The 27,907-nt window shown below is 39.9% G+C and overlaps 1 protein-coding gene across 1 annotated transcript; it reads right to left on the reverse strand.

The window, feature by feature from the left end:
- Window positions 1-969: 969 nt before the first annotated feature.
- On the reverse strand, window positions 970-27,747 carry fbxl7 (F-box and leucine rich repeat protein 7). The gene is made up of 4 exons (XM_005805724.2): window positions 27,334-27,747; window positions 20,896-20,985; window positions 4,680-5,297; window positions 970-2,256 (listed from the first exon to the last, which is right to left on the reverse strand). Exons 1-4 carry the CDS (start codon window positions 27,368-27,370, stop codon window positions 1,520-1,522), a joined length of 1,482 nt encoding a protein of 493 aa, XP_005805781.1. The 5' UTR covers window positions 27,371-27,747; the 3' UTR covers window positions 970-1,519.
- Window positions 27,748-27,907: the final 160 nt, after the last annotated feature.

Raw genomic sequence — 27,907 nt, forward strand, 5'->3', positions numbered from 1 at the left:
GACCAAATAACGTGTCCATTTTTCTCTGTTCTTTAATCTGTTTTCTTAAGAAAAGATACAAAGAAAACTGGACAACATACTTGGAAGCAGTACCTTGCAAAAGCTTTTATAGTTCTTGAACTATAAACATTTCATAAATGTTGTGGGAAAAAAAGTCACAACATGCATCCATTAAATCTGACTGCGCTTGAGTTGTTTTGCAAAAGAAAATGGGCAAAAAAAGTGAAGCTCTCCAAAAGCTTTTAGAGCTTTTACTGACGCCAAAGGTGCTGTTGCAACGAGAGATGAATGTGCACCAGTTCTTAAGATGAAATCAAAAAAGGAGTCAATACATGTATAATTTTCCTTCTTCTTCACTTAACTGTGAAAAAGTGCCTGCAGGCTGGATGCACACTTAGCTGAAGGCTTTGGGATAACAGCTTTGTGACAAAAAGTGAAAAACCAATTCTGTCCAAGAAAAACATAAAGGGAAGAATTAAATTGTGATCCTGAAAAAAAGCGTTTGAAATTTATTAAAGATTTAACATTTTTCCGCATTACATAACACAGTACATAATAAGCTTTCGTTTGGAAAAACAAAACAAAATGCTGCTGAACAAACTTCTGATAAGATGCTAAAGCTCAATCTGACCCAGAAACCAGAACGTAACTTCATTGAAAAACACCAACAAACAGATGGGTGAAACTCTAGTGACCTCTAGTGGTGAGTCTTAGGAAGTGACAGAAACATCCAGATTTTGTTTTTCCATTAAAATGTGCACAGGGATAAAAGAAAATTGTTAAAACCGAAATATTTTGGTCAAGATACTTTCTCAGGTTATATTTGATTTATTTATTTTTTTAAAAAAGGGCATAAGCTTTGGGAAGAACCGTCATGGCCACAGTCCTACCAGGAGTCCCTTAAATGCCCCTTAAACTTTTACACCTCTTCTCACTACATATTCTCAGTTACGACTCGCACAAAAGAAATATTTTTGGAAGAAATTTATTGGCACAGTTCTAGCAGCAATGTGTCCCTGTTTATTTCCGACATTGGTCTCATAACATTGCGGTAAAATTCCTTTCATGCAACAGTAACCTTTAACAAACACAAAAACTGTAAGTTGTGACACTTTGAGCTCAGTTGAAATGATTGTCAGCGCAACAGCGTAAAGTGCATCTGCACAAAACACACAGGTATCAATACTTATGTTACTTTTTTGCTGCTTTTTGACTACATTCTCAATGACTTACTTTGACAAAGTGTGACTATTACTAGAATATTGCATGATATGGCCTTAAATTGAATTCAATTTAAAGTAGAAATATATATTAATAGGCTTTAAATGCAAACACAGCTGTACTCAGTGCTCAGTGTTGTTACAAATGCTAATTATGATGCTGGGGGAAGATGCCACGTAAGTAAAATACTGCACTTGTCTGCCGTTTTACAGATAAATATGTTAAATACATTCTGCTGAAGATTTACCGCCACTGACTTAAAAAGACAAACGCTAGCCAGATCGACCCGCTCTCTGCGTCAGTAGAAAGCCGGGTTCGTGTGCTCGATGACGCAGCGGCGGCAGTGGCGCCGGACGAAGCGCAGAGCTTCTGGCGACACCTCGCAGTCCTGAACGTTGAGAAGCTGCAGCTCGCAGCAGTTAGCCGCCAGAGCTTTCAGCCCTCTGCCCGTCACGCTCTCGCAGGCCCGCAGGCTCACCCGCCTCAGGCCTTGGCAGTACATGGCCAGCTGCTCCAGCCCGCTGTCCGACACCAGTGGGCATTTCCCCACGTCCAGAGATTTCAGTTTGGGGCAACTCCTGGCCAGGTGGCCCAGACCGTGATCCGTCAGCCCCTCGCAGCCCCTTGCGTTCAGGTAGCGCAGTCTGGGGCAGTAGCGGGCCACGTAGCGGACGCCCACATCCGTGATTCGGGTGCAGTGGGCTACGCTCAGGTAGCGCAGGCAGCCCTCCAGGCGGGCCACCTCACGCAGGCCGAAATCCCCCACCAGGCGGCAGTCACTGAGACTCAGCTCCCGTATCGACGGGCAGTGGAGAGCGAGGTGGCGCAGGGCTTCGTCTGTCAGTCTGCTGCAGCGGCGCAGATACAGGTGAGTGAGGCGAGGGCAGTGCGAGGCGATAGTTCGTAAACCCTCGTCCTCGAGCGAAAAGCAATCGGTCATGTCCAGGAAGTGGATGGAGATCTGCTGGCCATGCATGGGGGACAGCTGGAGTGAGGCCTCCTGGGTAAGGCTGATGCAGGTCACCTTGGAGCAACCTGGTCAGAAAAACAAAAAAAACTCAAGTGAGATAGACTGCAAGTTGTCATTTTCAGCTAAGATGATTCTTAATACAGAACATGCCTGGACATGAACTATACACCACCGCATTAAATGTCTGAGGGAGTTCCACAGGGATCTACTTTGAACACTAGTTTATTTTGTAATTTTAAAAATGACTTTTAACTGGGACATATTTTAAATAAAAAGATAAAACTTGATGAAACAAAGATTTAGAGACTTGTAAAAAATATTAAATGAATAAAAAAATAATTGAATACAGAATTACACAGTAAAACTAATCAAAGTAATCTTTAAAAATGCAGTCATCTGCTGATGACAGTCATTTTTAGCTCAGAAAATGATTTGAGCGAACCATAGAAGTTTTGAAGTCGGCTTAGTGGCCAACAGTGGGATTGCACAGTAAATGAATGCACATTGGCACGTTTTCATTTCTGTAGAAATTAGTCTGAAAAACTCAAAATGCCCACAATGAGGAAATACCAAGGTGTGATTACTTTTTACCTATGCAATGTGTACTGCTTTACGATTTTGATGTTGGCAAAATGTTATGTTTATTGTTTGTTTCATACCTGGTGACTATATGATGTTTTTATGAACTGCCTTGCTGCTGAAATGTGCTACACAAATAAACTTGACCTGACTCTTTTTTTGTAAATTGTGGTTTAATTAATTAGATTTAATTGCTACTTCTTTTTCAAACCAAACCGTTTTCTTAGTGCATGCTAGCGTTACTATGCATGCATTTGCTTTCATTTTCTCTGGCTTTCCACTGCAGCTTTCCTCAAGCACACAGACTCAGTGGTGATACAGTGGAAGGAACCCAAACTTTGATGCTGATTTTATTTCAAAGTCTCGTCTATGGCTCTATTCATCCAGAAAGCATGAGTGGGAAACTTGAAAAAGACTTAATTCTTTGAAGATGCCCACTTGATCCACCACAGAATAAATTAAACTGATGCTTGGAAGTTATTTTTGAACAGAATGGGTCTGCGGGTTTTGTCTTGGATCACTTAACATTCAAACTGAGTCAGGAGGGAATCTCATAAAGGCTGCTGAGGATAGAGGGAATCATCACAGCAACCAAAATTATGAGACAGGGCTTTATTTTACAGGTTTGCCACATGGGGGCGCCAGAGAGTTTGGTATGTTTTGTTATATTTCAACAGAGAAGTTTAATATTCAGTCAGAAGTGGAATATATCATCAGCTTGAGTATTTAAAATGATTCTGATTGTTTTTCTTCCTGTCAAACTCACTCAGTGTGAAAGTATTTGCTTGCATTGTGCTAGTTTAGTGGTGCAATGACGTTCCAAGTCGACGTTATTTGTGTCACTTCCTTAATGAAAGCAGCAGACTCATTGCTCATGTTGAAGAAGCCTCTGCTTTCAGTTAAAGAAAGCCTTTCTTCTCCCAGAGGGGGACTGAAGGTTGGCAGAGCTGCTCCTGTACCTCTAATGCCTTTACCAGCTTTACAAGAAATAACTGAAAACCAGAGACTGGAGATAAATCCACACATGTGTACAGCATAAGGAAGCAGCCACTTCTTAATTTAACCTGAATGGAATGGCTGGGGCTCCAGGCCAATTCGCTCCTTCACTAAATTGTGCTCCCATTTTGACCCACTTGTTGCCAGTTTGGCTCCTCTGACTTCCGTTTCAAACCAGTAAACAAATCAGTTCATACCTATTCCCTTAGCTGATGCATATCATTTGGTTTATGTTTGTAGATGAGAATTTTCATGAATTATGGAGGAGCAAAATCATACAATTGTGCAAATGTCATGAATAACTGAATTTACTTATGTTGAGTTTTGCAGACTTGGCACCGCACAACGTCTTCAGTCATTTTTAGCCAGGTGATAGTTTGGAAACGCTTATAGAAGCCTATTTTAATAGTTAAAAATATACCAAATATACCTTTATGTGCATTGATACACACATTAGAAACAGTTTTAGCACGACCAGACAAGCTAACATCTACAGTCTTCCTTATCTCTGCTTCTTGGGGGCTCAGCCAATCAATGCCACAGAAAATAAAAGCCACACCTGGATTGGTTGCTTTGCAAACACCACCCAATAGCATGTCCAGCAGCACTGCGCATTGGTATTTCACCTTATTTAGCTAATTACATTTTTTGTTAATACTTTGGATATGCTCTACGATAAAATCCATGAAAAGGTGAATCCACAAATATTAATCCAGATGAAAGTCCAGTGTAATTGATGAATGAGGCAATGCCTGCAAGGTAGTTGAGAGTCAAGTCGAGCTGTGGTCTTTCCTATGTGATCTTTCGTATATTCTGCAGAATATATCAAGCATACCCTAAGAATTCGAGCAGCGCCTTTAAGTTACAAACATCTGCTGTTTGGTTCTATTGTCTTTTGTGTTTGTCTTCTTACCTGAGAGGTCCAGGTGTTCCAGGTTAGGGCAGCGGGACACCACCTCAAACACTGCATCATTTGAGATGTTATAGCACCCAGCGACCTCCAGGTGTCGCAGCTCCGGACAGCACTGGGCCAGGATGTGCAGGCCGCGGTCGGTGAGCCTCTTGCAGCCATTGACCACCACTGTTTCCAAAGTCAGGCACACATTGGGGGTGTCCTGGCACAGCCTGTGGGTCAGGACTCGGATGGCGCGGTCGGCATGCAGCAGCTCTCCAGTGAGCCGGATGGTGCTCCACAGCCGGGGATCCCATGCCAGGTTGTACCAGCGGCGGCACACGCGAGCGCATCGACAGAGCTGGTTGGTTGGGAGGTGGGAGAAGATCTGAAGGAGAGTGTGGTCGGGGAGCAGGTTGATAGGGGCATAGTGATGGGATTTGGACTGTCTAGAGCGGGAGTGGACGCCAGGCTGAGGGTGGATCACGGCCACCGTCTCAGTATGGGCGGAAGAAGAGGATGAAGAGTTTGTTTCGTTGCCATTACTTGAAAGGGCGGGAGAGGAGAGGGAGGAGGACTTGGACGGTAAGATCAGACCTGGGCTAGGGGTGCTCAGTGTTCTGGTGCTCGTCTCCAAACCTGAGAAGAAGAAAAACAGAAGAAGATGAATAATAGTAAATATGTAAAGTTACTACCTGCTGTACAAATCTTTAGATTTTAAAGTCTTAGCCTATTTTTTCATTTGGATTTAGCTCTGGCTATGTTGACATCCCAGCCCCCAACACGTTTTTCTCTGCAATTGTTCTGTGTTTGCTCTGCTGATCTTTTCCTGCAATTAACTGATGTAAATCTGTGATTCTCCTCAACAATGAACACTGAGCGCAATATGGCTGATTATTATCTTTATATCAAAAGGCTTTAAACATGATACATCATGAGAATAATCACTACAGCAAAACCTATTTGATTAATAGTTATAAGTGACTATTAAACAGCTTCAAGATTTACTATTGTGACCAAATTGACTTTGTAGAGTATTGATGAATTTATTAAATCAATGGCCATGTTGTCTGTTTTTGACGTGTTGATTTGCACACGTGAGTCTTCACACCACCTGATAAAAGAGTCAATGAGTGGACAATGGCTGCTCTCATTGCCTCAGAGAAAACTGACAATTACTGAGTCATCCGCATACTTTATGACGAAGCAATCTTTGAAAGCACTCTGACACATATTGGTATACAATATGAACAACAGGGCTGAGCGTACACACCCTCAGGTTGAGTCAGTTCAATAAGATACATTGTCAATAAAACAGTACAAGGAAACATATTAATCTTAATACCCCAAGGTCTGCCTGGAAACCACACCCAAGTATTTTTGATTGGCTAATTTTATTTATTTTTTTAATCTCATTTATGTCACACAGACTGAAAACACAAAAGAAAATGTTTTGCATACTGCTGTATTGTCATGAAGCATACTGTCCCTTTTAATATTTTAAATATTCAAACAGATGAGTGAAACAACATTTTATTTGCTGTTGTTTTTCTTTCCTATGTCAACACCTTAACTGGGGCAAGTTAATCCTGTAGTAGATTAGGTGTTGTTTCTGTGGGTTCTCTTGGATGAGTCAGCGGTGTGTAATTTTGGTAGCTCCTGATAAGGTCCACCTCTGTTCAAAGCAGGTCCTGTTTGAGTGATTTGTTGAAGGACTGAACAACATTCTTGAAGAATCTTTCCATTAGAGCCACAGTTTCTTTTTACACCATCAGCATTGTTTTCTTTGACTAAACCAACTTCATCCAAGCCACAGATGACATCACACCAGCGTAGTAATAAATAGTGATCAATAGTCAAGAATTTTTGTGGAATTAAAAGGAGAGAGAAATGAATATACCTTGGAAATATATTGAAAATATGACTGCCAACAAGAAGTTAGTAAAGAATAAGAAGTTTTTAAAGAATAAATTATTTATTCAATGTTTCTGTGTTTGAAGTGACAAACGTTCATAGTGATGATTAGAAGAGAAGGTCACACCAGAATCACTTATCTTAAATGTAATACAGTTTCTGTGGATCTCATTGTCATGTTTTGGGACGTTTGAAGGAAAAAGCAAATCAAATTATACTCCAGGCGTTTGCTGAAGCACTGGCAGGGCCTCTCCATCAGATAAGCTGAGTGGTTTCAAAGTATCAGAAGCGTTTGCTGCTGCAGCTGCCAAAGTGCAGTTGGCCCTGTGTATAGGTCGAGGTCTTCCCAGTCTGAAATATTATGCACTGATTGTGCATAGATGCAGCAGCAATGAGCAATCGTTAGATCCCGTCACTGTGGCATGAGACGACAAAATCCTTCCTTTGCCAAAACCTCCGACCTGATCGCCCAGATTCTTCTCTATTAAGCCGAGACGCTGCGTAAACTCCTCTTATGCGTCCTGATATTCATCATTTATACTTCAACCTTCACTCTACGAGCGTTTTGGCAAAAATAATGAGGTGATTAATCTTCTTGTATGAGCTATTGAGGTTATACTGGGATTTTTTTCCCCCAGAAACCCATCCTCAGAAAGGATTTACAGAGTGTTAGAACTGCTAAGGTTTTTATAACAACACTGAAAAAATGAAACTGTGGAGCAATATTATTGGAAAAATTACTTTGACGCAAGAGAAAACCGAGCTACTTCCAAACAAATGTCAGAAAAACTTTCTGATTCATGAAGAAATCAACTCAGTTTTCAGCTCCTGGTATTCTAAAACCCAGATGTTATACATTTTCAGTCTGTTAATGTAACTATTGCCTCCAAATAGCTATTGGATAGAGTGCCTTTATGCTGCAAAACTATTAACCTGTTACATAATTCAAAATCACTAGAAATTTCTTCACAGAGAGGGCAATCAAAATGCTGCCACTCTTGTAAAACTCACCAAAAAGGTTTTTCCTGCAATTGTTTGCATCTGCAAGTCAATTATGTTGCCACATACCAAAAGTCACACAATGCCACAGTCCTCCCTCATGCACAGTCCTCTTTGACTGCATCTGGATGCAGTTTCGGGACAGAAAATTACACCTTACTAGAATGATGCTTCCACCAGAAACACAGAAGCTTGCATAAAGTATGCACAGCCATTATGCAGGGCATGTACCTTTACTGCATGCAAACATTTTTTTAAAATAATTAGATCTTATTATATTGTCATTTCCTCATCAAAAACATACTTGGAGTTTTGCTTTGATTCTTTCATTCATGTTTGAGAAATCCTTTAATCTCCCGTGGCAACAGCTGGGTGGACCTAGCTCCGCCCTCAAGGCGTGTCTGCAGTTTGCAAACGTTTGAGCATCTGCCTCATAGAGCAGACCTTCCTCATTACTCCCCCACTCAGCTCCTTCAGACTAGCCAGCAGCAATTAGCAAACACCTGGTGGAACTGCTGAGCTCTTTATAGGAGCTGCTTCTCAGCGCAAGATGGCAAAAATAATGTTAAACAGTTAAAACAGGAGCTATTTTGTTTGAGCCTTCTGAAGGCAGAGTTTCAAAAAGAGCAAGAATTTCTTGGAGAAAATGGTCCAATTTCAAGGCTTTGAATTACTGTCTAAGTCATAATTGATGTATGTAATATTTTTGTAACCACTGAAGGTTAACATCACAGCTTGATTGTGCTATAAAATGGCACTATGTGCTTGGAAAACACAGTACTGCACCTTTAATGAATGTTCTTGTATTCACCCAAGTGTTCTTGATCTGGTAATAATGTTTGATTATCTGAAACTATTAACTGAGACAAAAAAGTAAATAAAATGGAAGACATCTATCATAGCTAGAACTAAGTTGATAAATGTTCGCCATTGGACCAACAGTCAGCTGCTTACACACCGGATGTCGACATAAATAACAAATGTGCGCCATCCCGTCCGTCACATGGATCCGTGAGCCGGGTCTGACAGCTGGGCGGTGGCGCCGCCCTCGCAGATCTCTATTCCAGACCGGCGTCTCAGTCGGCCTCCTGGCTCTGATGACATCCACAGACTCAGGAGCATGTTGTCTGATTCACGACTATGCTAAAAAAAAAAAAAAAACGCCATTCCTCTGCTGACTTGCAACCAAACTCAGGTGAAACAAAGATCGGAAGTTGGAAAATCGCAGCATTTTCATGCATCACATTTCTGCGGGTGGTCTGTTAATGATTAAGTTCAGTTTGCCTGAGGTCATCTGGCTTATTTTGGCAAATACATATTTTAAACAATAATAAATTTCTAAGCTTCATGCAGAAGACTTTAATAGGCTGATGTCATTACAAACAAATCCTCCATTGTGAAGTTCACACAGCTGTTCAAATATATCCTGACAGTAATGGCACTGCAGTTTTTATATGCAGAGTTTCAAAATTTTAATGGCTTCATCTTTTCTTACGTCATGTTTGTGAAGACATGAAAAAGAATCACAGGCTGCAGAGAAATAGTCCAGAAATTGGGGGAACGCTGTTAGTTTTTAAGGTTAACGGGCCTATTTTCAATCAACAGTATTAAAAGTACATTAAAGCAAAACATCGGATCTAAACAGCCTTTGAGTCATTAGTTCCTGATGGATGAGGTATGGCTCTGCTCAGTTCCAAGCTGAAGTAATGCTGTAGATGCTGTATGCAAAACATCTGCAGCTGCCTAAAGAGTAACTTCCAGTTGGTGTGATTACATGTGTGACTGATCAAATGGCGGCTTCAGCTTTTTACATTTACAGGGACACTAATCACACCAACCACTCATTCTGAGATACAGATGAGTAAAGTTGGCTTCACTTTTGTGTGGATGCTCTGGGATTCTTAATCTGACTCCAGTTGATGGGACTTTTCAGTGTTTTACGAACCTTTCCCTGACATTTTACTGACAACGGTCACTTTAATTGTCAGTTTAAGTTTACAGATCCATAAGTGCTACGATAACGAAAAGTAAAACAGCCTGGAAGACAAATTGTCCAAGAGAGGAATTGAATACTGAAACTAAATAAAAACAGGACAAAAAACCTAAGATAAGATGAAAAGGGCTTAAAACCAAGGTAAAGATTCACCTGTGAACTATAAACATGCAGCCAGAGCTGAGATGATAATTTTCCTTCCATTTTTGCTTAGCATTACATAATCAATAAAACCCTTCAAAATATAATAAAGTTGCAGTGTTACTATGAACAAAGGTGGACTAGTTATACAAGACAATGTAACCAAAATCTATTTAAAAAAAAACAAAAAAACACTTATGGCTTACGTAGGTGTGGATACAAAATCCTAAAAACATTTTCTGATTTCTAGTCTTGACAAAAAGGAAAACGGATCACGAAGAAACGGCAGAAAATTAAACATTCACTCCAAATTCTCAGCATCGAAGGTTAAGCTTTCAGTTGCTGCAAAAAAAAAGTCTTTGAATGAGCTAACCACGAGTGTCATGTTTTATATCTGTGTATCGTTATCCCAACAAATACCACGCAGCTGTTGAACTCTTTTTTTGAAGGCGTTGCAAGTGCAGCTGGTGGACGACTCAGCTTGGTTTCGGAAATCAGAGGAGAACAGTGGAACATCTGGTCTTTACCCTGGATGAAGAACAACTGAGCTCTGGTGAAGTGAAAGAAAATCTCATGCGTTCTGAATGCACACATAGCCACAGCAAGGCATACTTGGCTGAAACCGTTCGCCGCTAATGTGCGATCTGTGCCGATGCACGGCAGTGCTGCACCAGGATCTCATTAACATTAACTTAGCCTTGGTTCTGAGGCACATCTGGATGGCGCTTTCATACTAGGAGTTTAATGTAAATCAATCAGTGGAGTCACTAAAGAGCCAAGAGGCCTCAGATGTACGGAGCGATGTGGTTTTAATGATAAAAACCCAAATAATAAAAAAAAAGAAAAGAATAAAAGAGCAGGTTTAAGGCATGGGACTTCTAAAGAGAAAACTGGGCTAAAGAGAAGATAAATTGGAAAAAAAGAACCTGCAGACTTTACCAGAGATGGAGACAAGTGCAACGGAACGGTCAGTCCAGACTTTGGTCATAAACCAGAGCCAGGGGGATTCTACGCAGAATCTTTCAGCACGTCGAGGCCCTGCTAAGACCCTGTCTGGTGCTCCAAGGATTATTACTGCTACATCTGGCAGAATGGACCTATCTATTACCTCTGTGCCATTAGCTCTGAGACATGTTACTGCTCTGCAAGGTTCCTTAGGGCCCTTGAGGCCAGGAATGTAAAGGAATCAGGTGGATCCTCCAAAACACAAACCCTAATTTTCAGAAAACAGAAAGCTACAGGTGTTGGATTTAACTAAACCAAACACAAATGATTTATCAGCACTGGATGGTTACATGCTCCAGTTTTATTTCAAACCAAACATCTGAGGAAAAAAAACTGCTGGGATGAAAAACATCTGGGTCTGTCTCGGGTTTAATTGAATACATGGAAGTTGATATTAGCGTACAGTGTGGCGGCTTGGCTATCAGCACTACAGGAAGCGCAGACGGCACTGAACGACCTGGAAAACAATGGGACCTGCTAGTTCCTTCACAATGTGCACACTTGGGCAGGAAACAGACCTCTTCTCACTGAGAAAGCCTCCCTGTTGTGCTTTTACTTAAAGGCAGCAGCGTTTCTCACAGTCTCAAGATACTGCGCTAAAGCAGATTTGCAGAAACCACAAAGTTTTTTTTTTTCCACAGTGCAACTTGTTTCCAACTTGAGCTCTTTAAAACTCTCTATACTCAGATTTCACCTCTTTTCATAAATCCATTTTTGTGTTGTCTGTCCACCCCACATTTCCAGCACACATATGGAAGAAGCAAGTAATTTGGCATCAATCAAAAAGAAGAAAAAAAGGAGCAGGCTTTTTGGGAAATTATGTCATTCCTAAACGTTTGTTCAAATGGAATGCCAAAGACGACGGTTGATGAAGTTAGGAGGAGGAGTAAAGATCACAGTGTGCCTTTCTGTACAGTCCATTCATGTCGGTGGAGTTGCGTGACGAGGTTTAGCGCAAGGAGGAAAATCATGTTGAATGATGAAAGATGGAAATGTGGCTACACATGGCACCCAGAAGAACTCCTCACCAAGCAGGAATGGAAAAGGAAATCTGGGCCCAAATGCTTGATTTGGTGATGATGAGTAGCAAATGTTGTGATCTTATGTGGTTAAAGCAACAGAAAATGGGGGAAGGGTTCCAACATTTGGGGCTCTAAACTCCTGACAAAAAGGATTCTGTTTAAATCAGAGTTATTACGGTCCTCTTTCTAGTTCTATATCTTATCCTGGAACTCTTTTTGGACACATTTGTGTTACTTTGAGTCCTTTTCATTTTGAGCAGCCCTTTATGAAACCTCATGATACTTATGAGCTACGTTACCTATAAATCTGTGGACAGGCTGACCCATTTTACATGGCACAATCAACTCATTGATCTTGAATGGATAAAGGGAAAGTATGTCCATTGTGGAAAAGCCTTCAGCAGAACATCCCAAAGATTCTCAATGGCGGGGTAAAGAAAAATAACGTCTGCTGATCCCTGAACTACTGTTTTACGATTTGAGCCCAATGAATCCAAGCATCTTGGAATATCACTGCGTCATCAGCAAAGAAATAATTTATTGATGGAATAACTTGATCATTCAGTATATTCAGGTAGTCAGTTGACCTCATAGTGTTGCTGAACTTTGACATGAGCAACTGCAGCAACCACAGATCCTTGCACTTCCCCCACAGGTTGCTACGGTAGACAATAGGCACATTGGGTGGATCATTTCATCCGTCTCCCCTCTTACCCCGATACCCTGATTTAAGAAGATAAATCTGGATTCATCAGCCCACATGAGCTTCTTGCATTACTCTAGTCCAATCTTTCATTTACAAACTGTAGCCTTTCTCGCTTAGCTTCACTGAAAGTGAGTAAGGGCAAATCAAAGTTGAGGTGTGGAATTCAAAAAAGTGCAAGGAATATAAAAAAAAAATAAGATTTTGGAGTTAGAACAGGACAATTTCTTCTCGAAAATGTATGCTTGAATTTATGGAACAAAAATTTCCCAATACAACTGGAATGAATATGTCATCAGGCATTCTTGCATTAGTTTCTTGAGGAGTGCTTCAGATGGTCGAACTTAATAAACAGCAATAAAACCCAGGTCTATATCATCTTCTAGATAATAGGGGTTATGTTTATTTGACTGCATGGCCCTGAAGTTATATCTGCATTGTGATGGTTTGTATTCTAATAGTATTATGAGTGGTGTATCTAATTGGATCCTTTCCTTGTGAAACAACAATCCTCTATTGTAATAATATTCATCTGTCTGTGTTTATTCTTTAATCTGTCACCATGCAAAACAGAAAGCCATCCAAGACTCCCTGTGGAATTATAAAAACTGCTTCTCATTTTTGTACCGTTGCCGATTCAACCACAGCTGACACATCCAAGATTACGTAATGACGCACACCACAAAATGAGACGAAGAGAGTCTAATGTGTTGGTTCAGCTGGTCCATAGCTGTGGTCATGCTGCCACTTAAACGTCCCAAAGACCCAGGTGGATTACATAAAAAACATAACAACCCAAGCCAGGATCTTACAGGAAGCAAAGCCAGGTGGTGTCACTGCCAAATCCTTTCAAACGTAACTCTTGCAAAAATTCAAACACTCTCAAAACTACAGGGTCCGCATTCTCTGCCTGTCAAAAATAGAGGATGGGAAGACTGAGCAGTAATCAGCAAAGAGTTATGAGACAGAGAGATCTCCTCTCTGTGCTGGTGTATCTCTCCTGCGCCTCCTCCTTTTTCTGGAAATCTCCTTGCAATTGTTTTGCATTTTTTTCACTCTTGTTCTGAGCTTTTCTGCTTCGATTTCCTGGCTGTAGCAGGCCGGGAAAAAAAAGGAGGAGGAGTGAGGACAGCTGATGGAGAAAATGTGAGGAAAGCAGCACTGAATGTTTTTCTCTTCTGTGTTCTTTACATGGACAAGTCCCAGAAGCAAAACCTTTACACTTTACACTTCCAATGAAACTTGCTATAAATTCACGAGACAGCTTCAGCTACTGGTCGATTCAAAATGCTCTGAAGTGGGGGAAAAAAATAGCCATTTCTAATAAAAAAATTAGAAATGGCTATGTTACGGCCCATGGCCTCTTGAGGCTGTGCAGGCTCTTTGTTTTTTTCTATTATGCAGGATCAGCTGTACGGGCACAGCTTTCTGATTGGCTGCCTAGAGGCTGCAGGAGAGCAGCCACCCCATTGGAGCAGCAAAGCCAATCAGACGTTGATGAGACCCACCTGCACCACATAAAAGACTCTGAGTTCATTCCTCCAGTGAGGCAGCTAGCAGGAAGAGGTTGTGTGACGCTGACCCCCCACCTTCTGTGTTTGGTGACTGGTTTTGGACAGTTTGAACAATTTTGTTCTTGCTTATTTTGCTAAGCGGTGAATCTGCTTTAGATAAACCCTGAACAAGCTAGAGGCTTGTGTTTGGGAGGTTTGGTGCTCCCCTTTGTCTTTTCTTTTTGGTTGTTTTGAGTTTCTTTAGGCTGATGTGTTTGAACATCTTGTTATTTAATTTGCACTCAGTGATTTCTGCATTTGTTGGTCCTTTACTTTTGTTTAATTGGGTTAAGTTGTATTGTGTTTTGGTTCTGTGAAAACCTTGTTTTTGCAATAAATCATTTTTTCATTCCACTTTTTCTCTGGACACATTTTTATGTTACCGTCCCTGAACCCCTAGACCTTGGGGAGCGTAACAGGCGAATAAAAAAAATTCAAAGCAACTCAAGTTAGTATTTGCTCCGTAAGGTGAGAAGTTCAAACATCCAAAGAAACAGATGCATCCACATTTAAACAAACTTCTCTGTTTGGATGCAAACATAACAGAGCTCCGGTGTAGCAACAGAGCAACTCCAACCCAAATCGTCTCTCTCCAGTAAAAAAATGTCCCAGTGGCAATGACACACACGCAAACATCTCTCTGTAAGGAGTATTTTAGCCTTGGCGCAGCAAAAGTCAACAGTGAAACACTATATATCTGGCTGAGCAAACACGAGTAAACAGTTCGTCAGTACTCGAGGTTAGTTTATGGGTAAAGTGTGACGGATTTGTTGCTCCTGGAAGGTTGGAGAAATTGAACATGTTGTAAGAAGGGAGTTTTCATAGCAGAGCTGTTTAGACTTCATTTCTGACCTTTACACTGCCTTCAACACATCACTGTGGGAGTGTTAGGAGGCTTTATTTTCATACATATTTCACACTGAGGCCTGAGCCTGTCACTTATTATTATTTATGTGATTCTACGTTATTTTAACAGATGAGAAAAATCACGCTGATGATGTGGAACTGTAATAGAAATGTCAAGGGATTCTGGTTTATTACCATATTTGATGATTTGTAGTGCTTGACTGTGCACCTTTAATAATTAAAGACTATAATCTTTCTTGGAGTTATTTGGATCCCTCTCACCGAACCTGTATTTTCCTATCAAGGCGTTACTTCGATTATGTATGCTTAAGGAGGGAAGTTGGTGCCAAAATCAGAGCATATTGTTTACGCTGCAAAATTTAAGTTTTTTTTTTTTCCCCATTCACTGGTGTTTATGTTTTGGGTTTCATTTGGGTTTGTGTTTTCATCGATTTTGGGTTTATAATTGTAATAAGGGTCTTGCCACATTTAATTGCTACTCTCATTAGAGTTTTGCCATTGGAGTTCACTACTTTGTGTTTTCTTAGTTTATTCTTATTTTCTATTCTTTGTGCATTTAGACTTAGTTCTCATAGGTCAGTGTTGTTCTTTTCCTCTAGTTTATAGTTTGAGTCTCAGTTGACCTCCCTTGTGTTAATTAGTCGCTCTTGCTCAGTTCCCAGCTTTTTGGGGCATAAAAATTTACGTTTTATTTTAGTGAACGGTGAGAGTTTTTGAGCAGTTTTCACAATTAGTACTTTACTGGTGAGCTTGGAATGGTCTGGCGACCCGTTAATTGCTGGGATAGGCCTTCCCTGAAGCCCAAAAAAGAATAAAACAGTTATAGAAACTGAATGCATGGTTTACTTTATGGACGCTGAGGTGATTGAGGTATGCTGACTCCCCGTTGCTCCCAGACTCGAAAGGTGACAGACAAGTAACGTGACTCACGGCAGACGAATACTGGAGCATGACTTGTTGGCATAATGATAATATTTCACAAAGTATATTTAATTATTTTAGAATGAGCTTATATGGGACCAAATTAGAGACTTCAAAGCAAATGCTATTAATGATGTTCGTATACATCTGACCTTGTTTACATCTTATTAAAAATTCATAAAATCCACAATAAATTTAAACCTGTGCATTCAAATACTGTTTAAAAATTAATCAAAGTTATTTGTTGTATTATTGATTCACCTGGACCAAGAAAACAAAGACAAAATAAGCTCAATGGACGAGCGTATGTAAACATCTGACCTCTACTCCATATAAATCTGTGCAGACTCGTATGGCTCGGTTGTGGCTGTAGGGAAGCTTTACCGTGTCGCCGTTATCAGTGCTTCTTTGGTCCTTGACTCCAGAGAGGAAGTCGGCCTGTTCATTGTTCCCTCTGCTTCCCACCTTCCTGGTGCCACTATAAACGGTTGAAGAAACTGACCTCAAACTTCTCCGCTGAGGTGCCCAACACCCACACGGGGTCTGTGTTACATCAGTGTTTTAAAATTTAAACAAAATCTGCCTAGAAATGTCAAACCACACAACATCCTGTTGGGCTCCCACTTTATCTGGGCCACATTCCTCAGGTACCCTGACTTGGACAAATCCCGGAGGCCCAGATAGGGTCTAAATGTAACCCCTGCTGAGAAATACTCAAGTTCATCCCAAAGGAAGGATTTACTGTCCAGGACTGTGCCTGTTGAGTCTGCAGCTAATAGGAAGCTAAACTAGGTCAGGCTACCTCAAAATTGCCTAAATAATAACTGAAAGCAGAAATGCACAGCTCCCTGCCTGACTCGGTTTATTTTCAACAGAAGAGTGAGTGCAACTTCCTCATGCCGATTTTCCGGGAATGCATGCAGGATTGGCGAAAGACAACAGGCAGTGCCCTGGTTCTCATTAGCTGACTGATATTAATGCAGGCCAATAACTTAGCACTGTGGTTTTTGTTGAGTCTTAAAGAAAGTCTTTCCTTCAAATTATTGTCATGGAATAGATTATTTTTAACAGAAAAATGAAAACTGATGCTCTCCAACAGCGTCTCTGGTCAGAATCCTAGACACAGTGGCTACTAAAACTATATCCTCTAAAGGCAAAGAAAATTACTAATATATTGAAGAAGGTAAAATTGAATTTGAACTTCTAGGATTACTTGTGACTGTACGCTGTTAATATCAGACTGCTATTTCACTCGGTAATTAAATAAACTTCACAAAACAGACACCGCAAGTCCAAGTCTCTGCTTCCCCGCACCACACAGAATCATAATATACTCAAAATGTCAATGAATATCTGGTAGAGAATGAATATCCAATAGAGCTGCAACGCTGTTCCAAGGAATAAACTTGTGATTTAAAAAATGGCAGTTTGTTGGCGAACAGACACAAACTGGTGTAGTATTTTGGTAGTGATAATTTTGAGCTTAAACAGCATGGTGTCAAAGTAAGAAAACAAAAACTAGAATTAAAATCTAAGAAAAGTATACCCTGGACAAACGCCAGTACAAAAACAAACTGTGTTGAAACTCATCACTGAGGATGTTTTCATTCTCAGCCACATGCTCCACTTTACAATTCTGATTGTGTCCCTCTTTCTTTCTTCTTCTTGTTAGCAACAAATATTTTATCTCAACTGGAGTTTCTGCAGGAAAGTATATAGCTTCAACAAGGATTTAGTTATAAAAATCTGTTGTCACGACCTGATAGCGTCACCGAAAACATGCAAAGCTTTGTGACTTTTACTAAAGATACATGTGACTTGAAGTGCTATGCGAAAGCTAACATGTTTGATATGACTTGTTGATCAGATGTGGAAAAAATAAAAAATAAAAAAATAAAACTTCTTCATGAAATTGACCCTTTGAATATTGTAATTTATTTTAGCTGTCTAACAGCTTAGAGCAGCAGCTGGGTGAAGGGAGACCTACCTATTTATGAAATTTTCTGTAAAACGTAGCTCTTAATTAAAAGCGGAAAATTCACAGATTCACAGATTTTTTTTGTACAGCATATCTAAAATATTCAAAACGAAATGCCGGGGCTCAACACGATTTGACACGCTTTTGGCTGATGTTTGCGAAGCAGCCAATCCAGAAGCAGCATTTAGTTTCTTGCCGTTCGCCCAAGAACAGAGATACAGAAGACTGTAGATGTCAGCTTCTGTAATAGTGCTAAGAAGGTTTCCACTGTGTGTAATAACACATATGTGGGAATATTTAGTGAGTGAACTATTAAAATAGACATGTTTTTAGAGAGGGGTCTCAAATATTTGTGGATGTTAACTGTTCAAAGACAGCTGTTACCCCCAACCCCCACGAATACCAGGGTGCCACTCTACACATACACAGATGACTGATTGCTTGCATGCAATGGGTCAAGGAAGTTCCCTTCTATGTGTTGTACAAGCAGAGAAAAATCTGCACACTCTGTGGTGCCAATAAAACATTTTACACTGCAGAAAAAAATTGCAAATGCTTAAAACAGTGTTTTTTATCTTGAATCAGAAACCAATCAATGCCTGCTGGCCGATAAACAAAAACCTGTGGCTGTAGCAGCGCCAACTTGTGCTGGAGAAATTAGAAATGTTTCTCTTTATCGGATTACTGATTTGTTTACTTTAACGGACTACTTTAAAATCACTTGTTGTTTTTGAACGCCTGACATGTGTGGTTCCAGTTCAGTTAAATACAGTGGCAGCAGAAAAAGTCTCACTAAATCGTGATGCTTGATGCTGAGATAAAAAGCAAACCGAATCAGAGCAGCGGTGGCCGTAGTACAGCTCTGGGATGGTATGAATACTCCCAGTGTGTGGTGGGGAAACAGCCCAGACTGCTTCCTGATTAGTTTAGTGGACCACAGGACTGTGTGGGCCAGAGCTGCCTGATCTGCCACTGCAAGCGAGTATCCGTACAGGGGTCCTCAAGGCCTGTGTGCGCTTGTGCCTGTGCACGCATAGTGTGTGCGTGTCTTTCTAAGGAGGGGGGATTTGACTGTGGCTGTGGTGGTTGTAGACCATGTAATTACTCCCACTTAGCATGGAGAAAAAAATAACAATTTCAGTCAAAACACAGTTGAGAATTATGGTTTGGACGCAGTTGTCTACGGTCTGTTACTCACTCAGCCCGTATCTGCACAGGTTGAGCTCAGAGGAGACGTATTCAGGACAATTATACAACTGCCTGGGTTTATTTCCTCAAGCTCCTTTAGGTGGACAGATCCAAATGAGTCAGCGATTCCAGACCAGCTAAACGTGCGGTAATAATCGGATTCTGCTCACTCTGAATCGTAAAGGTTAAACGGGTGAATTAGCCTCTCACATCTAGTGTAAAACTAAAGACAGCAATGCATCGTGAGTTTGCCAGGGACTTTCTTCCTCTTCAGTGCTTAACTTCTGCTCCCTGAGAAACACCTAGTATCTTTCTGCCGAGCGACGGTTATAAACACAGGCTCTAGCTGCTATTTGTTTGTGAGTGGGCAGCGCCAAACCACAGGAATATTATGTTCACTATGCCAGAGCAAATTTGAGATTGGTGATGACAATGGCTGACAGCAGCCGGGTGAGTGTGCTCCGTATGTGCATGAGTGAGCAAAACAGGCAATGAGTCACGGCTCAGCCGGAAGAAACTGCATGAAGCTTTCAATCAGAGCTGATCAGTGACTGAGTTTTGAAACTTAATGCCTCCTAATGATATGTTTGTTACAAATAAACAGAATTTTTTTCACAGTTTGTCAAGTTAAAACCACAAATGTTTAAGGAAGCTATACAAACAAAGATTATGAGTTATGATCAAAAGTTTTACTAGCAAAAATCCCCAAAAATGTTATTCATCCTTGTTTACTTCAGTTCCCCGAATTAAAATTCATCAGTGTAACCTCAGGAATGCATTAGAAAACATTAACAAAGAAACAAAGGATCAAGGGATAAAGTCATAACTTTGAGCAGGTGTCATTTTGTCATATAATTGTTCAGAATGAAAATCAATAATATCTTCATGAATGAAAGTTGAAAGTAAGAAGCATTTACACCATAATATTTGACACAGCACAGGCGTATCTGTGGTGAAATCAGCCTTTTCAGTTAAGATATCACTGCTCACAAAATGTTTTTTTTACTCTTGGAATGAATCAGTGACTTTTCCCATCAGCAGTGTGACTTTGACATCACTGCCTTTTTTGGAGCATGGCTGCTTTGTTGAGCCATGCTCCATGGCTCAACTTTTTTGTTTTACCCACAAAAAAGGAAAGTATGAACACCAGAACCCAGGATTCAAACAGGAGCAGAAGATATTTCCTCAGTACATTCTGTTACTCAGCCTGTATCTGCTGATAAGGGCTGAGTATGGTTCCATATTTTGGAACCATACTCTCCAAAATATGGTTCATCAGCAGAACCATATTTTGGAGAGAAGCAGGGCATAACTTTTTACTGCGAGAGTAAAAATAAGGGATCAAATGTATGGTTAAAAAATTGTAAATCACCCTGAACACACCCTACCTTTTGTAAAACACAGTGGTGGTAGCACCATGCTTTGAGGAAGCTGTTCACAGATATGCACCACAGCAACTACAAAAACCCCCCTGAATTTTGTGGTTGCAAGACCTGCAAAAGATTAAGGGGTTTTAATACTTTTCCAAGGCAATCTGTGGTTTGCCATTTTGTTGGGGTAAGCAAACAGAAAATTATGAAGAGAAAAAAGGAAACCAGAGACCTAACTGAGAGAAGTTTAAGTTCCTCAACCTCATATTTACTCTCTAGACTGTCTTCATCTTTGCAACAACAAAGAGAAAACCTCTCCTGCAACCGTACGTCTCCCTCCCTGCCGGGCAGCACTTTGAGCCTGATACAACCTCAGTTTAGATAAGCATTCTTTCACTATGAGGAGCCAGAACTGTGTGTATTTTTTCCTCCATCTTCTGAAATATTTTCTTGGTTCTGATGGGAGCTGGAACCAGGAAACACACAGGTTTCTGTCCCAAAAAAGGCAGCGCATGAGGAGGAGGAGAGAAGAAGAGGAGGAAAAAGGGAGGGCAGTTTGGTTAATGAGCACCAGATGCCTTACCTTCAGTGGTAGCCACATTCTTCAGAGCCTTAGTTGGTGTGTGATCTGTGCTCGAGCTTATGTCAGAGGAGATGCTTGAGCTCCCTTTACCTGCAGAAATGAAAAACAAATGGACTTTAGCTTGACAGCTGAGAAGACAAGTTGACTTTTTCAGATATATGCATCACTAATCTTAGGAAATCTGTGCCCAACAGTTGCTGAAAATGATTGTTTTTCTGTAAGAAAACAAGCTTTTCAAGTCCATCAGAGATAATTCCTCTTGTATGACAACCTTAGTGCAATTGAAGTGTAAGGAAACGAGAAAAGCCATCATTCTCTGCTTTTATGACGTTTATGTTGCTTAGTTGAGGATAAATATCTCCTCTTGGCACATGCACAAAGTCTGGGCTGCTCTGTTTAACTAAGCATCCGTTTTTTTTTGTTGTTTTTTTTTAGATATTGGGAGGAGGAACTAAGTCCACTGAAACCTCTCCCCAGTCTTTATTTCCACACAGGACGATTGCGGAAACGCTCCAGAGGAAGACAAAAGCATTTAATAAATGACTACAGCTCTTCCACAGCATATTTCTTAGGTCATGGTCTCTTCTCTAAACTGCCACATCAAAGCAGTTTCATTGAGTTTACATGAATTCCTAAGTATTTCAGTATGAGTTATGTTTGTCTTTATAGAAATTTGGTTTAAATTTCTTTGTAATGACTAAAAGTCATGGACAAAGGAATATCACCAAGAAAGAGTGCCTCTGCTGTTGGAGTGGTGGCTGCAGGCTGCTTTTTGCAGGTTGCTTTTTGCATGCTTGGAAATGTTGCATTTGGCGTTTTGTTCCTTTGTCGGGATATAAAAGCAGCTTTGTGGCCTTCAGTGCGCACAGCAGGCTGGAGAGGTGTTTGCAAGAAGCGATGCCCAAAGAACAGTCACTTCCATAAAATAAACTCTTTCTGAATAAGCAGTCATTTGAAGGGTGCAGAAAATTTTTTAAAAGCATATTACGACTAATACACAGGAAATGAACACAAAAGACACAGCAAACTGTACAAGAAGAACGCAAATGCCTTCATAAGAAACAAACGCCCCCAAGAAAACTTCAGGTTGAAAAAAAAAAAGTAATTTAGTGTTTTGTTTAGCTGCCTTGTTTTTTTTAGTTGGGGGGCAAAAAAACAAGTTTTGGAAAATGTTCTGCTTGTTTCCTTGTGGATGTTTTGCTGCATACTTGTAACCAGTGTGTAATTAATTGTGGAGATAGACTTGAAAACAGATGTGGACCGAAGCCCTGAAGAATTCTCTTCATGTAAATAAGGAGCACGGCTCTTGTTGATTTTGAAGCAGAAATTATACTTCTGTAAAATAATTAATACAGAGGATTTAAAAATGTAATAATCAGATAAGACAAAGATGGAGCCGTTTGGCTACAGTGAGAAGAAGAATGAGGTTTTTCATCATGTACTGTACTAACGCTCAAGTATTTTGGTGGCAGTATCATGGTGAGGGGGAGGTCATGCCAGGAATCCCATCAATTAAAAAAAAACATGTGATGCTGCCAAGAGGAAAGGTCAAATATCCAGATAAACCCAGCATGTAAAGCCGCTGTGTGTAACTTTTATAACAAATATTTTGTACATATTTATTGAAACTGTCACTATGTTGTAATAGTATGTTATGAGAGAGGCAATCTGTGAAAAAATCCAGCTCCTCTGCCTTCTCCCAGTGCTAACTAGAAACCCCCACTCAAAGCCAGAAGGCGGGTCTTAGTGCTGTCAATCACCCCCATGCGTGCATCTTTCCCACTCTCCTTGCTCTCTGCTATTATATAGTTTCTCCCTGTCATCATAGTTTGTTGTGAATGCTAAGGCTAGTTAGCCTGGCCACCGATGACGGCAGATGAATGATTTTCCTATAATAGTATGTTGTTTCTAGATCATTAGCACATTTAGCAGCATGTTCACAAGGTTGACTGACAGCACTATGACCTCCTGGCTCTGGTTGGTTGTGTTTGGTCAGGAGTGACGCATTTCTTCAGATGGCAATAATAACTCAGGGAAGAGGTAGAGGAGTTTAATCTTATCACGGACTATCTGTCTTATACTGCCACAACATGGTGAAGGTTTTAACACACAGGTGTCAAACTCCAGTCCTCGAGGGCCGCAGTCCTGCAGTTTTTAGATGTGCCACAGCTACAAAACACTGAAATGAAATGTCTTAATTACCTCCTCCTTGTGTAGATCAGTTCTCCAGAGCCTTAATGACCTAATTATTCTATTCAGGTGTGGTGCAGCAGAGGCACATCTAAAAGTTGCAGGACAGCGGCCCTCGAGGACTGGAGTTTGACACCCCTGTTTTAACAAATATGTAAAAATAAATAAATTATAAAAGTTATGTACTGCAGCTTTAAAACACTTTGGGACTCCTGGACACCACAGCAAAGACTTTTATCTGAAAATGGAGAAACCTTGGGACAAAGATGGACCTTAACAGGAGTAGTTAGCCTAGCAGGATTACTCCAGAAACACTTTGACAACAATCTAAACCATGGCAGACCTCCCTTGGGGTCACTTAAGGTCAGTGATCATGATTCCAAGAGGTTGGGCAAAAATGGTATGAATCCATATTTAAATCATTTCCAGGGTTAGAGTTAGAATCTTGTGAACCCAATAGAACCAAGAAGAGGTGACAAAGTGACAGAGAAGACAAGTGGTTTGTAAACATGATGAAAAAAACCCCATATATATCTGTAAATAACAATACTGAATTGGTATTCAATTTATAGCTTCTAATTTGAAGTTGAAAATCTAAACTACTTACATCATTTTAACCTGAAGTTAATATTTTGCCCAGCTTACATATTCTTTAAAACATCCCCTAATGTTAAACCATTACTCTAGTTTTAATAGACAAAAAAAAGCATGCTTTACTCTTAATAGCCTGCAGAAGCTAAGCTAACATTAGCGAGAGATTTGAAACACTTGCCCTACAGCAGTACTTAGTAAGGGTCCATGTTAATAAAAACAGTAAATATTGCTATAGTTTTTGTACACCCACTACCATGTAGTGCCTCATTTCCTCCAGCTAAATTTATTGTTACCCTCTTATTCCAAAGTGACGAAGAGTGAATCAGCATGAGCTGAGTCTAAATCAGTCTGAGCGAGTCTGGAGGAAGTGGATTTTCCATCTTCTCAATGCGTTTCATCTTTCTTAGTAAGATAAATCTTCCCATCACACAACATCTGGATCTTTATCTAAACTGCTAGAGCTGAACTTCAATTATTGATTTAAAAAGATGTGTGTTGATTTTACAATCATGTAAAGTTTAGGTTATATCCTCTGCACCAGCCAGTTTTTCCTTGATAGGCTCAGGCTGATCATTGATAGATTAAATAAAAACCTATGATCTATTTATTAAATGCATCAAACTAAAAACCAGCAGCTTGTATTTTGATGTACCTCCGAGTTGTATTAAGATCAGATAAATGTCTACTGAAGAGTAAACTAATGCTGTTCCCAATGTTAAATGGTGCCTATACAATTTTTCTGATGAAGTACTATTAGAATACAATTTCAAATTGTCTCCTCAGTTAAACAAGGATCTCAGTTTCATTGTAAATCTATTTATTTGATATTAAATACGTACAAAGGTTTGCTTTAATCGCATTTTCTAGCAGAATCCCTTCTGTGGAGCTAAAAGAGCAACTTCAACTCAATTAGAAAAGCCACTAGTGAAGCTTAACATGATAAAATCAAAGGTGGAGAAGGACCACATGTTTTCTTTTTTTTAAATCACGAGGTTCAGGCATTTCTCTGCACTTATTGACTTTGGAAGAGAGCTCATTGGAATGTTATTTACACAAACATCACCGCTCTGAGGCCAAAAATAATGCATTTGGCTGCACTGGACAGCGACTTTAATATGCTATGCCCAAAATGCAAGTAAAATGTTATTTATGGTAATAAAGAAGACACAGACTGTCCACCTGAGCTGATATTCCAGGATTATTAAAGCCACATGGAAGAGATGTAATCATTTTATGGTCAACAGATGATAGCAATTTGATAAAAATGAAGTTGAGTCAAGTTCAGTTTGAGTTTGTTACATTTTTGTAGATTAAAAAAAGTTGCATGAATTGGACAGTTTATATATCATTTTTTCTATTTCCAAAGCTGTTTTAATTGATGGATTTACCTTCAAATATTTGATAATTACTTTTTTTGCTCATATTTCCTATCCCAGCTCTAATCATTGATGCTCCACACATCACCACATTGATGATAATAATCAGCTGCAGGAATCCTCTTATCACAAAACTAATAAACATAAAGATGGCTTTCCATCATTAGTTATTCTGCAAGAGGCCGCATACTTTCAAAGTTTAAGTAAAACTAAAAAAATAAGAAGGCTGAGGAAAGTCTTATTCTGCTTATTTTGTTTTTAGAAGAGTTTAGAGGGAATCCTCTGAAAGTGGATTAGTCCATTTGTTGTTAATCAAATGAACTAAACTGATAATCAGCAAATGTGTCAAAAGCAGAAGTATGTTTGTAGATCTGGAGGACACAGCTCTGTCTCACCGCAGTGACATAGAGTGAAGACATCGCCAAAGTGACCAAAGTGAAGATATCTGACCATAATTCAATGATTGGAGAAAACCTTTCACAGCTTATTTCAACAACACCTAATACCAGATGTTACATAGGACTCAGATAGCATGTTATATAACAAATATTACTTGTTTAAAAGGGGTGAGAGTTCAGTTCTAAAGTGTAGGTGCTTGGGCATAGTGAACACCTCCATATTTGGAGGAAACCAGACAAAACACATCAGCACAGAGACTTAAACACAGTGGTGAAGTGGTGCTGATTTGAGCTTATTCTGCCATCACTGAAGCATGTGAGTAAAATACCTACCTGACAGTTACAGTTTGCACAAATTTGAGTCATGGAAGCATTGAAGAAAAGTGGGGAAACTTTCCTCCACAACGATGGGAGAGGCTGATAAAGATACGCTGGAATGCAAAAACTTTGAGATAGCTGTTGCTAAAGGCGGATCTACAAGATCCAAGCTCCACAGTTTTGTCTTCTCCAAGTTCGTTTTGCTGCATAGCAACAGTGCTACTAAGTGTCCCACCATGCAGCCCGTAAAACAGGGCTGTCCAAACGTTTTGTCAAAATCATTGGACCAAAAGTACTCATAGGCCAAGAAAAAAAATAAATTAAATACTGAAATCAAGCAAATAAAGCCGCATGGTATTCATTTTTAGTAGAAAAGGGGTTATTCATTGCATAGATCCAAAACTTAAAAAATATTTTTGCACATTTGCTGAGCCTAAAATACATTTGCTGTATTTAAGGCTCAGTTGAACAAAATTATTCTTAGGTTTAAAAACGGGATTTGTGTCACTTTCTTCCAAAACACCGGCTATATTTGGACAAGTTAAGTAAATTAATTAAAAGCTAATGTGGGTGCAGCAAGATGGGCTTTCCAGTAACAGCCTCTGGATGTGTGTGGTTCTATTAGTTCTAAGTTTGGTTGAAAAAAAAAAGACATTTTGTTGTCCTTAACATTTTCCATTGTAATAATAATTTTACCCTGAATAAAAATAAACCTTAACAATTTTTGAATCATTCTTGAACTGAAGTTGGGGCCAAACTAGATGCACAGTGGAAAACAGATTTAATTTTAGAATAATTTTAGAGCCTGCTCACGTTTTTCCCCTATAACATGAAACACTCCAGACCAAATGAGGTGACTATTATCCATGAAATGGCTTCCAAGTCTTAAGATTGGGAAGAAAAATCTCAGAAACTGTTTCTTGCCAAGATAAGATGCCCAAACCACAATATTTTGTCTCCATATCTACCTTCAGTTAACCAGCAAGAGCAGGCTTTTTCCTTTTAAAACAAAAAGGGCCATAAATTACAGCAGTTGTGTTGACAGATGACTATGTTGCCCTGCCAAGGCAGCTAATTATGTGAGGTGATACTGAATTTGAACTCAAGATATCACAGCCAGTGTCTGCAACAGTCAATTGTTTAGTTTCACTTCATAAAGATGAACGCAAACTGATTTTAATTGGGTCAGAAATAGAAATAAGATGAAGAGGAGTTAGTTTATTTCGGTAAAGTTGCGCTTATGTTCAACAAGTTTTACATTTAAAAATGAGAAGATATGACCAGCAGATGTCACTCTGTTGTGTTTTTTTTTTTTTTTTTTTTGTTGTTGCATCTAATAAAATAGCCGTTAGAGGTCGAAAAAGACCAAGAAAACTAAGGATGTCTGGAGAGAGAAGAAAAAGCTCCAACTCACCCAACCCTGCGTGGTCTTCTATTTTTAGTTTACTACGGGACAAAACACGCACATAACGGGATTTTCATACCAACTACACCGAGAATTACATATGAAATCAACAGATTCAACATAAAGCGTGATCAGAAGTTATCATCGCTTCACTTACCCTCGCTTCCATACTGTTTTCCATTGTTCGCACCCATTTTAAAGAATACATAATCTACGAGCAGGCACTCGGGTTTATCAGGCTGAACTCCAGAGGAAAGCACAAAGGAGGCAGGCTGCTTTAAAGCTGAAGTTTGCTGTTGCCGTTAGATCCGACTTCAAATAGTTAATCCAGATGTTGAACTGAGGACGGCGGAGCATTGCGCAAAAAACTCGAGTCCAGATTTGGTGCGTTTTGCAGCGTTGCAGACTCTAAATCCGAACATCCGTAGACAAAAGTCCCGATACCAGAAGGGGTCCAAGGAAAACTTTTTTTTTTTTCCCCTTTTTTCCTGAGAAGTTCCCCCTTAAATGGTAAGCAGCTGTTTATCAGGATGAGTGGAGAGTCCAGACAGGCTTTGTGAGGACGCACAGATCCCGTCCACTGGTTTGGGATTTAAAGAGACCGCAGACCAAGAAAGGAGAGCTTTTTCTCCTCCACCCCCCACCCCACCCCCTTTTTAGGATTTCCTTAAAATAGGCCAAGAATGCGACCTTAAAATAGTTACAGTTCTATATTTTGTATTTACAATTCT

This window comes from Xiphophorus maculatus, chromosome 21 (genome assembly GCF_002775205.1).
Source record: "Xiphophorus maculatus strain JP 163 A chromosome 21, X_maculatus-5.0-male, whole genome shotgun sequence".
Lineage (NCBI taxonomy): Eukaryota > Metazoa > Chordata > Actinopteri > Cyprinodontiformes > Poeciliidae > Xiphophorus > Xiphophorus maculatus.

Bases quoted from the DNA above. Each gene is read 5' to 3' on its own strand.
- fbxl7 (XM_005805724.2), bottom strand. From the start codon at position 27,370: ATGGGTGCGAACAATGGAAAACAGTATGGAAGCGAGG. The intron at 20,986-27,333 runs GTAAGTGAAGCG...TCATTTCTGCAG, and splicing joins AAAACAGTATGGAAGCGAGG to GTAAAGGGAGCTCAAGCATC. The intron at 2,257-4,679 runs GTAAGAAGACAA...TTTTCTGACCAG, and splicing joins GGAACACCTGGACCTCTCAG to GTTGCTCCAAGGTGACCTGC.